The 12,472-nt window shown below is 37.8% G+C and overlaps 1 protein-coding gene across 7 annotated transcripts in view; it reads right to left on the bottom strand.

The window, feature by feature from the left end:
* Window positions 1–3,345: 3,345 nt before the first annotated feature.
* Window positions 3,346–12,472, bottom strand: part of LOC109963610 (potassium voltage-gated channel subfamily C member 1-like) — a 66,050-nt gene continuing 56,923 nt past the window's right edge. For all 7 annotated transcript variants that reach the window (XR_002275420.1, XM_020606280.1, XM_020606279.1 and 4 more), the window contains one exon: window positions 3,346–8,806. Coding sequence is in view for 1 of the 7 variants with exons in the window: in XM_020606285.1 (XP_020461941.1) it covers window positions 8,793–8,806 (14 nt within the window). In the remaining 6 variants the exon portion in view is untranslated. The remainder of the gene's footprint in view (window positions 8,807–12,472) is intronic.

Here is a 12,472-nt window from a genome sequence, read left to right as displayed (position 1 = left end):
TAAATAGAAATAGGTAAAAAATGCTAACAAGGAGATACCAAGTAGATACAAATGACCTCAAAAGGACTGAAAACTGATGGAAAGGGACACAAAACAGCCACAAGAAGACACAAGCTGATTAAAAATCAAATGGTTTCCTAATCTGAGAGTCTTGCTCCTAGAAATGTAGGAGAGTTGGGGGCCCTTTTACATGCCTGATTAAAAATCAAATGGTTTCCCAATCTGAGAGTCTTGCTCCTAGAAATGTAGGAGAGTTGGGGGCCCTTTTACAGGCCTGATTAAAAATCAAATGGTTTTCGAATCTGAGAGTCTTGCTCCTAGAAATGTAGGAGAGTTGGGGGCCCTTTTACATGCCTGTGCCCAAAGGCACATTCTCTAATAATCTGCCCATGTCTTAAAGTGATTAAAAACATAAATGAACTAATTAAATAAAATAAACCCACCACACACTATCTTTCTGCTAACCCATTTAATTTATAATTAATTTACCATATGTGGTACAAATTAATATCATAGATTTTCATGTACCCTCATTTTGAAGCCAGATGCACCCTGAATGAGATACAGTGAGTGACCAGTTTTTGTCTCCATGCAGTGTGACTTGATTGATAAGTTTTAACTACCTGGAACTGTGTGAGGCAAACTAGCATTCTTTTGTTTGCCTGTTTTTGACTAGATACCACTAAGAGCTTCAGTGTCGGAACGTTTGCATGCTGAGACAGATGGTTTACATTTCCGAGCTTTCCTTGGTTGTCACATTGCAAACCATCATGGCAAACAGCAGTAGGCTATGCCCATGTGTAGTGACTTCATAGGAGAGAGCAACAGAGACCCATTTCTGGAAGTATGAGCTCATACACCCCCAGTCCTTGTGAGTACTCATGTTTCAATAAATTACGACTGTCAAATTGTGTTGCTTGTTGAGTAGAAGCAAGTGCTGTGTTAGCTGCCAACTTTGTCACATGTGGTGCTTTTTTTCTGTTGCAGCACTGCAAGACTAGCCTTGCTATGTTTGTACTGACATGGCCATTTTGCCAACTGTGCAGTAAATTATTATTCAGAGTAGGCTACTGAGGTGCAATAGAAAATAAAACACAGTCAAATGCTAGAGAAAACTAGCAGAAGCTGTTTTTGAGAAGTAAAAAATAAAGTTTATTTTAGCCAAATGGGTAGTTTTACCACGAAGCAGACAAAAAATCACTAGAAGCAATAACAAGAGTTTGTTAAAGACACTTTTCACAATACATTTTGACTTGTCTTAATAGATGTAATTAATAACACTAAAGTTGGCTGAGTTACATTAAGTTTTCCAGTAGCTATTCAGTGAGCCAGCTGCAGATGCAGGAGTAGAAAGTAGCCATTATCTTATTAAAAACACCAGTGCTTTTCTTGCTATAACATGTCAAAATGTCTAATAAAAAAGGGTCTAATGAGCTCTGCTTTTTATTATTTGTAGGGGAAGAACAATAATCATTATTTAGTGAATGTGCTATTTAGCTTGATTTTTCCTCTCATTTCAAGGATGATGGTGCTTTCAGTTCAAAGAAAACCGGAGCCTTGTCTGTCTTGCCTTTACCATTGCCTCTAAGTCACGATCAGTCCCTACCAGTCTCTCAATCTGTTGCTCATCCCCAAAGACTGAATATTAGTTATATGTCTGCTAACACACAAAGGGATGATGCATACCTACAAACAGGCACAACATCATAGCTAGTCCTTATAATATAATTTCTGGCAAACACTTCAGTCAGTAGCCTACAGAGATAATCTGTTGGAAAAAAAATATTTTTTTATTAAATTGTAAAACTGATTTAAGCTCTTATGCTCAAAGATACACCTGTCTTCTGCAATTTAACCTATTAAGCATAAGTTTGTGTTGTGTTGAAGGCATAAACAAAGACAAGAACACTACCAAAGTAGCCCCAAAAAGGCCCTTGAACAAAGAAATACATTTTTTCAGTAATATCTTAAATATGAAATGATATCATGGGGTTCAATCACACTTTTTATAATAATAATAACAACAGAGCTTGTGGAAATTTAGCATGGAGAGTGTTTTTAAAAGGCTGAACGCTCCAAATTTTCAGTTTGAGTTTATGGTTAAAATAATAAGATGAACAAGAAAAAAAAACAAGCAAATAAACAAAGATTATAACAACCAATCATTTCTACAAGTCATAGGTCCTCATCCGTCTGAAACTACCACAGTCACTCCTGTGTGTTACCACCAGAGGGAGGTGATGTTTTGGCACAGAGGAGAAAAAAGCCGAAAAGGGGCCTCTGCAGACATTTCCTCACACAGAAGCTGCCTTCAGTCACAGAAAAACACTGCTCACTGAGCTGCTACTATACATTCCCATTTGATGACATGCAGTATCATGTCATCAAATGACTGCTTGCAACACTTATAAAGCTGTAAGCTGAAGGATATGTACAGTGTGGACAAAATAAATCAGTAATTTATCAAGCATTAATCAAATACAGGAAGCAATTCCTCTGGTGCTCTTTGAGGTGTAAAGGATGTGAAATCAACCCCAAAAGGATGCCTCATAAAAATGTCTTGATATGAATCAAAATCTTGGTTAAGTGAACAACGTGACACAGAAGCAGGTGCTTCTAGAACTGTAAAATGGCTTTAATTCTTTTAGCTTTCATGCAGCTATGCAGAACAACCATGAGACACTGTAATTCCCAGGAGATGGCTGCACATACCAGCACACATTCATCATGCAAAACAGTTTAAATCAGACACTGGCTATCTAACAATGGCAAACAGATGACTCATCAGACCACATTACTATTTCTTGCCATGTGGTCATATGATTCAATGGCTTCTTTACATTTTGCCAAACAGCAGTGACAAGATTATGTAGTAATTTGGTTCCACTGAGTGGTCAATTCTCCTAGGGCTTTAAACTAGTTGTCCACATTTACAATTCACTGTTTTCCCCCTTGCCATAAATGACTATGTGATCTGGTATGTTTGTGATATGACATAAAAAATTGTCGAACAACATTTTAACCCACAATGTTAAGTGGTATTCTATATGACTCATGTTTTTAGTTACCTCAACAATGCTACCGCAAATTCTGCTTTTATCTTGTCCGGTCTTACAATTTCTGTCATTGTGCCCAAGGACAAAATTACTCTGCATCAGTTATGTCAAAAATATTACAGATTCTGACATGTTGGTGTCCTGTTTCTTGAATTGTAGAAGTTACAGTTATTTGATATCTGCGGTATCCTGTTCCTGACAGAAGGATAAATAGTGTTAACTAGATCAGTCAGTATGCACATGAGCACAAATGCCATCAGTAAGAAATCTGAAACACACTGACACACCATTGATATCACTTTTTTCATTTATTTTAAGTTCATCTCAATGATTTTAAGCAGTTTTAATGTTTCTGAAAAAGCATCGTATGACTGTTAATCAGTTATTCATTCAAGCTGCTATGGAGTGGTTCACATTAGATCTCATTGACATTCATACATTTTAAGTCTCAATAGTAGAAATATGTTCAATTATGCCACTTTATTGATATGTTTCTATTTTTTCTTCAAAATATAAAAAGATAGATCATGAACATTCCATTGAAATATACTTTATACAGTTCTTGATGAGTTGTTCTTTGTGTTTAAACATTTCAAAAATAAAATCCGGCATCAGTCACAACCAGATACTCCAGTGACCACCTCTTCTCCCCATTCACTCTCCTACTAAGACCGCAGTACAATGGACTAGTACCTAAGTCTGTTTTATACAATTTGACGGCATGTAAAATGAGCATACATCTTTTATCTTTGGAATGCTTATGTAATTGTATGATGTTAGTCTGTAATATTAGATGTATGTATATTAGCATGACTTTCTTGGTATGTATCACATCATTTCTAATTAAAATAAAATATTAAATAGATTAGAAAAATCTATTCAGTATGATAACATTTCCTCTAAAACAACTCTGGGCTTATCACTTTGTAAAATAAAAGACTTTAGTGCGACTGTTAAATCACCTGAACTGATGACAGTACATCTCAGGGAGCATACAGTAAGTGTCAATCAGTGGCATTTGTGGTGCAGATTGCCTACAGTGTCCTTCAAAAACATTTAATTAAAAAAAATTGTAATAGGCACATAAATAAATAAATAAATAAGATATAATTGAGGATGTGCTGTTCAAGGACCATATAACACCCTTCAAACACCTGCAGTGGACTTGTTATAATATCATCTTTACACATAATAGCTGTTGGATTAAAACATGTAAAGCAGTTTTGTTCTTTTGGTCATGTGAATGTTAGGCAGGAAATCTTTAACACTAGAAAACATTTTCCAAAGACTTCAGAAAATAAAACAGACTTGGCACTCAACATTGTAATGCATTCTGTTCAACATGACTAAGTCAAATGGCAGTATTATGCAATAGAAAAAGAAAGACATCTTTTTAAGCCTGGCACTGGCAGAGCAGTCACAATGCAGAGAATGAAGATATGACAAACCTAACAGTGAAAGCTGTGAAAAGAAAAGGACAGTACTTGACCATAAAAACACAAACTGCTGGGTGAAGCACAATGTTTTTGCTAGTGTGCCCACCACTGCTAGAAAATTAACTCTGAAATATTAACAAACATCTTTGTGACCATCAAAGCCACAGCTGCTTAATGCCTTCCAAAATGGGAACAGAAACTGGAAGTTTAAAAAGATAAGGGACAAAGACAAAACCCTACGCACCATTTTTGCAAATGGACAAAAGTTCTAGACCCTGTAAAACCAGCGCTGACAGAAAACTCGAATAGTCTGTAGTCTACATCACACCACTGAGTCTCATATTCTGGTAAGCCTCCAACTACAATGTACTAAGAATGGACGGAGGACCATTCAGCTGCCTGAGTTGAGCCCTGGACCAGCAGGGCCTGAAACTCACTTGGAATACCAAACCAAAAATGAGGTACTTGAAGAGGACTCAACAATGAGATGCTTTTTTTACCCCTCGGTGGACACTGGTACTGTATCTCTCATCTTCTCCTTCTCACACTTAAAGTACTTCATTGACATCGTTTTGGAAGCTCTGGGTCTTTTTGATTGGTGCTCACATGACTGCGTTGTGTGTGCTGTAATGAGCTGTCAGCTAGCCAGCTGGATGACAGTAACTCCATGGGTAACAATGGATGCAAAGACCTGACCATCTTAAAAAAAAAAAAAACAAACAAACAAAAAAAAGACGAGCTACCTCTGCACACTCATGCTGACACTGTGAGTGTGAGTAGTTTTCAGTTGCCTCTCAAAGGAAGACGTTTCTGCTCTACAACACGGCACAGTGTTCATCGTTTCTATGACTGGATTCATGACAAACAATGAAGGCTAGGGGGATATGTCAAGACTCCATTCCCCTCAAGAGATTATCAAGTCATAATGCATGCGTTTATTACACATCACTGTGAGGTGTTCACATTATCATCATCTATATATTAGAATTTTTTATGTTAGAAGAAAATAGCAAAAAAACACCTACATCCACACACACACACTGTCAACACACCTGAGTCCTTTAAACCACAAGCAAACTTTGGAATGGCAGTTGGCTCGATGCAAACCTAAAATTGCTCCAGACTGTTCTCCACTATAGTCTGTTGTTGGTCTTCACTGTTTCATTTTCTACTGAGGACTAGTGGAACAGAGCTGCCTATCCCAGCTTCCAAGGCCTTTACAAATCTCTTTAACACTGAGGCGTTGAAGACAGTCTCGAGGTTCTCCGTTTGCCCTGCTACAATCATATGACAACCATGTATTATTGCCAAAGAAAAAAGCTAACTATGAAAGCAATCAGAGTTGTGGTATGGAGAGCTGCTGTCTTAGGGCTGCTGCTGCTGTGGTTGCTTTTGCTGCTACGGTAGCTGTGCAAATGATTCAAGGAGGAAAACGTGGACTTTGTAATGAACAATAAACATCTTTTGCACAAATGCTATAGTTTGGCAAAGTCTCATATCATCACTGTTGATTGAATGGTTAGAAAATATACTGCTTGATGCATCAGAAAGTAAAAATGGCAGCAGTCAAGAAAACAGGAATGAGGGATGTAGGGCAGTAGTAGCAGAGAGAGTTCATCAAATGAAACATAGTTCAGGGTGTACTTTGCAAACATACATTTCAATATTCACATTTTTTCACTTTTCAAAACAAAATATAGCTCTTCTCTTTCATTATAATCTTTTTTAAAACATTAATTGCATATAACATTTTTTTAAATTTATTTTATATATACTTTTTTGTATCTCTAGCACCCTTGTCTTCAACTAAGGGCTTGCAGAAAAGACAGTCATGCAAAGTAGTCATGCTGGTAAACAAAGTTACAAAAATGCATTATCTTTTTCTCATTTGTTGAGCTCAGCAGCCGTCCTTTGTCATCTCCATGTCTTTAAAGGAGAGTCTGTCCTTGCTCATTGTCTTTGAGTCATCTTTCTCAGTGCTTGTGGGGAAAACAACTTTGGCCAACCCTCATGAGAAAATACCGGATTCCCATCTTTTTCCAGGTCTTAGATTCCGTTTCACAATACCACATTTCCCATTCACATTTGCATCAGATTATTTTTTTTTATTTATTTCTTCCATTCAGGACCTGATTTTGCTCAGACTTCCTACAAAGCCATGGATAGTTGATTTGTTTATCAAAATATAGATTTGTTCTCTTTGTACACTTCCACACTTGCTCTACTCTTGGTCCTTTTCTTCTTGTTTTACCCTTTGCCTTTTGGGCCATCCTTATCTTGACATAAACTTGCCAGTGAAGCAGTCATTGGCAGCAAGAGGGACAAGAGAGAGATGCAGCAGTATGCATCTGGGGATTCTTGTGCATTATTGGCAGTGTTGGCCTTTGTGTCAGGGGAGCATTTATCTGATTGGTCCCGTTCTAAAACGATCACACAGAATTTCCGCCTAATGGGACAGTTTTATGAGACGTAAAAAGCGTCCTTGTTGTAGGGGTGTCCTTTTTGTTGTAATTTAGTTGGCTAGTGTCCCTTGATATTGAAGAAAGACTGACAATTGTCTGCAGGGCTTTTGTCTCCTCGAGGCAGTCCTTTTGCTCCTTATAAATGAGAACTGTCAATCAGACATGAGAGAAATACTTGTAATATTTAAATGCACATACAGGAATGGGTTTGCTAGTGGCAGTTAAAGGACTAAATTCTTTTAGAGGAATGACTTTGTACCAAACAGAAACAATGGCCTGTATGAGGGTGAATACAAACCTCATCCTAATACTTCTTCTAATCTACAAGACAATACATAAGGTCATTTGGCAGGTGCATGCTACAGGACCTTTGGTATCCCACATGAATGTTAGTACATGAGAGATAAAAATTTGTTTTTTCCACCATTTTATTATGACAAGTGTTTCAGGTGAGTAAGTGTGCAGTAAATACCATACAGTACATGACCTGTTGGAGCTGATGCTACATGTGCTTGATTTGTTCAATTTTATCTTCTGTGCTGTTTTTGATTATCTCACTACTTGGAGGAGGGCAGTGATTCAGTCTGACAGGAGGGAATGGAAGACAGGCCGCATCTCAAGTTTCTTATATAATCATTGCTCACTCCTCAAACCTCATTTGACCCGGAGGTTTTTCCAGTTGAGTGAGGCTCAAGGACGTCCATGACTATTATATCTGCTATGAAGATTGAAGATTGAGGAGCGAGGAGACTGCCAGAGAAGCCATGAGTGAGGACACATGAGAGCGTCTTTTTGCAAAAGTCTTATACACCGACACACCCCTTTATTGAAAGTCAGTTGGTGATTGGGCGCTTAAGATGAAGGATCGGAGGAAAGGATGCTTCAGGTCTCTCTGAACGTGCTTCCTCGATTCCTCTCTCCTCATATTTGTTCCTTGCACTGTCTCCTCACATCCTACGTGGGTGGGACTAAGACACAAGGAGAGACGCAATTGAGGGAAACATTGGTGCATATATGCAACTTAGGATGGCAAACACGTATGTCCTAAACCTGGTTGAGGACCTATAGTGTGGCAATTGTGCATTTCTGATTTATTTCATATCCACTGTATTTATTACATAATTTTGGGAAAGTCAGGTGTTTTATGATTAAGACCAATCCTTTGTCTCTCATGTACTCTCTCTCTCTCTCTATTTTTCCTTCACTGGAGAGGAACTCAAGAGGAAAAATGACATCTAAATTATCCCATGAATGCATAAAGTTTGTCTCATTTCGAACTGTTGGTGGATTAAGTCAAGTTATTTCACAGCCAACAAATGCTACAGAATGTTAGCAGAGATGCTACATTGTTCATTCAGTCCTTTGTGAAGACAAGTGTTGTTGTTTTTTTTTTTTAGGTAACTTGTGAAGTTGCTCAGTTGTTCAGCACTGTAGATGGGACTGAGTTGGTCATCATACAAGATGGTAAGCATAATGTGATCAGAGAGATGTTATCTGGAATGTACTGTATAATCAGGAGTCCTTTTCTCTCCAAAAATGTGTCAGTGCAATGCTCCGTCCATTTGCTCGAAAAAAAAAAAGTCAAAAAGGGGAGGAACAAAAAGGAGGTCAGTCAGACAGTTCTCAAAGTGTGGTCAGAGTTCCGAGAGGCTGCTTTGGTAACAACATGAGGAGCAGACCACATGACTTAAATTAATGATTAACCTCTGGTCTCTCTCTTGTCACCCCAAAGATGTCCTTTAAAACCGTCCATCCTTGTCACACCTGTCGCTTACATGGCTCCCGCCGCAAATTTGTGTTTACCAGTTACTGACTCCTCATTAGAGAGAAGGCGAATGCTAGAAACTTAACACTGTAAAGACAAGAACAGAAAGCCATTAATATGAAGTTCACAGAAAACAAGCATTATTTGTAAGAAATCATGTTCAGTGAAATCCAAACTTAACATTACAAGTAAGCACAAGTATAAGAGTGCTAGATTAATACAAACCAATCTTGGTCAATGGGGTTTTTTTTCCATCATATTCTGAATTTCCATAACACAGTTTTATAGTGTTACTGACAGTAGAGAAGGGAGCTAATCAGGGATTCCTATTACCTGGAAACTGCTGGTTAACTGTGCATGTCAGAATGAAGTGCAAACATTTAAACTGTAATGGCAACTCTAGTACAACTACAAAAATGACTGCCTCCAACATACACACACACACAAGTTATTCCTGAACAACAAAATCAAAAAATGGTGACAATAAAACTGGAGGCTGACAATATTGGAAAAACAAACAACAGACTCCAACCAACTGCCCTCTGCTCTGCCAACTCATAACAAATACAGCCATCATCATCACAGGAGTGACATATGAACAGAGCATTTCAAGGTGACACACTAATGCATGTCTGCATATGTATGAGTGTGCATCATTTTTCATTTGAATGATACGGTATGTATACTTTGCCAAAAACACATTTTTTGATGGCAAGTTTTCATTTTTTAAACAGGGATTTGTATTTTATGAAGCAAGCAGTTGAATTACAATCTTGGCGGACACCATTTCAGGAGGCTTAATCCCCTTTATCTGTGCACCATGCAAACACATTTGCGATATCAGTAAAAAGTCTGTCAACAACAGCAGGTTGATCATTTTTAATTCTTTACTTACAGTTATGGCAAGCAATTCCTGCATCACATGTGCTAGCATTGTGCATTATTTACTGGGAGATTAAACACTTCTGTTGTGGTCTCACTGGCACACATCAACCCTCAATACAACCATTTCCTTTACTGCAGCTGCATTCGATCTTCACATCTGCTCTTCGTTTCGCTCCTCTCTTCTTCTGTTTTCCGCTGCATAGTTTTAGTTGCCATTTTCTCTGGAGAAAAGCTGTTAGCAAGACAGTTACAGTATATTTTCCAAAGGCCTATTGTGCAGTAAATGTTATGGATTTAGAGTGTATACATGTGATATCTGATACGGCAACTGTGGTTTACATTATGAGGAATTAAGCATAGACTGTAATAAGAGTATTTTGATTTCAGTTTAAAGTTGTATTATGGGATCCTGATCTCAGATACATAACTGTGTACGTTCCCAAATATGTCTGCAGTAACCCACAAATAATTTAATGCAGTCATACTGCTAGATTTAAAGATTTATAAAATTTTGTATATTCCCTCTTCTATGTTACACTTAAAGGGCAAGGCCAGTCATTTTCTATATTAATAGTATCTTCAGCAATCTCCATACAGAGACTAATATCAACAATGAGTTACCTCTGCTCACAGTTAGTGTCCATCAGTCCTAGATTAGCTTGTTCATCTGTGCAACAGATCTCCAATGTTGTTCAAAAATTATTAAAAATACATCAGTGAAACACACTGGGTGACACCCCTTTTCATAAAGAAACACCAGACCTGGCTATGTTGTCCCAAAGGCTAAGAGCGGCCATAATTTCTTGAAGTTAACATGAACCAGAGTCAACTGTGAGACATTTTATGAGATTTCCCAGCTTTGTTTACATTCTGCTAGCTCCTCACGTTCAGGTCTAGTGTTTACTAATGAAGAAACCTGTCCCCCAGTGCAGCGGTGTGTTTCACTGATGTGTTTAATCATTTTTTGAACAACAACAGAGGTCAACGGCGCAGACAAATAAGTTGATCCAGGACTGACAGCTGCCAGACATTAACCATGAGGCAATTCATTGTCGGTTTTTGTCTCTGGATGGAGATTGCTGAATATACCCTGCCTCTCGCCCAGTGTCAGCTGGGATAGGCTCCGGCCCTCCCCCCAACTTTATTCAGGAATAAGCGGTATAGAAAATGGATGGATTGATGGGTGACCACCCTTTAAGTGTTCACAAAGCTGTGCACATATTCACAAGTCTAAAGACATTATTATTCTTTATTGGATACTAGCACACCACTATTTGTTTGGAGATTGAACAGACCTTTCTGGTATTTTCTGTCTTTGCACTGGTACCAGTAATGCCCTGAAACAGTGCCAAAGCATTCTTTGCATTGTTACACAAGTCATTATTACATTACTGTAAATCAGAACACAGTATTGATTGATGATACTAGTAGGTCAAAGTTACATTACACAATATCAAATAAAACTCTTTCTTGTAAAAAAGAGGTTGACATTGCAGGCTAGGTTAATCATCTGATTGTAACACCATATTATGCACTATGGTAAAAGGCACACAGAGGTTTAACCTTTGTCACTCAAACAGCATCTCTCCTCCATCTCAAAAACTGAAAGACTATATTCAGTATCACTTACTAAATTCAAATATAATAGTGAAACAGCCTCTGCATTTTTTTTCTCAAAGTTGCTCATCCACTCTACAGGCTTTTCATTTGCAACAGCCACTGAAATATTTACATGTACTGCACATTTACATTCATTAGAATACAGTGCATTTACTCCATGTACCAGGTCTTCTTCATCTAAACAACACTGAACCAAGAACACACTCAGAAATGCCATGTTGTCATTACAGTAAGGCAATAAATAAGCATACCTTGTTTATGAAATATAACTCTAATATGTGTGTACAGTATAATAACTAGAAGGCCAGGTTTGGTCCTTGACTGGTGCTGGTATTTGACTGAGCTACATGCAGGATAATACCATACACCTTTCTGATGACATACATATTAAATCATTCAGCTCTGTGACAATCATTATGAAGCTTCCTGACCCACACTCACAAAGTAGACATAGAGATATTGATTTCATATGACTTTAATGTATTCATATGTGTAGATACAGATATATACAATAATCAATAATAGTGACTGACCTGTTAAGCATTTTCTCAAGGGTTTAGCTAGTTAAATCTAGCTAGTTTGCATGAACTCCTAAAGTGACATCAGAGCCTATAGGGGCCTCATAGAGGCACTTACAATATCTGCCTGTTTTGTTTATTTAAACACTTGTAGTGCCCTACAGTAGGTGACTTGCACATGACATGACTGTTTAAACTCAAAAGAGCTGCAGTTATGACAATATTCAAATCCATTTTGATGTAAATATGAACACATATGGTACATCTATAATCACAAATGTTAAAACAAAAGTGTTAAGTGTTGCATTAAACAATAACATTCACTGCAGACATGTAAGGTAGAAAGAAAATTTCCCTGGCTGTAAATGAAAATGTTCACTTCAAATAAAGTCGCATACAAGTCGTAAGATCCACACTGTGGAGGCATTTTAAGATTATACAATATGTATGTGCATTTGAAAGTTTTAATGAGGTTTTGTGCATGGAAAGAAGTGATGCTAGCAAAGACATTACAAACCAAAGTTCAGGTTTGCTGATGTGGACTAGGATAAGCTTTGAGGGTTGAACTCGGGCCAATCCGTGTGTGTCACTGTACACTTTACTCCTTACATACTCACAGAAGGTGCTTCTACAACTTAAAGCCCCCACCCCCCAAAAAATCCCTAAACCTTTAACTGTACAACTTCAGGCTGACAAAGGAGCTGCTGTGAAAAATGCCTGGAAAAACAAA

The sequence above is a fragment of the Monopterus albus genome, unplaced genomic scaffold, assembly GCF_001952655.1.
Source record: "Monopterus albus unplaced genomic scaffold, M_albus_1.0 scaffold76.1, whole genome shotgun sequence".
NCBI classification, from domain to species: domain Eukaryota; kingdom Metazoa; phylum Chordata; class Actinopteri; order Synbranchiformes; family Synbranchidae; genus Monopterus; species Monopterus albus.
This window is presented reverse-complemented; position numbering and strand designations above follow the sequence as displayed.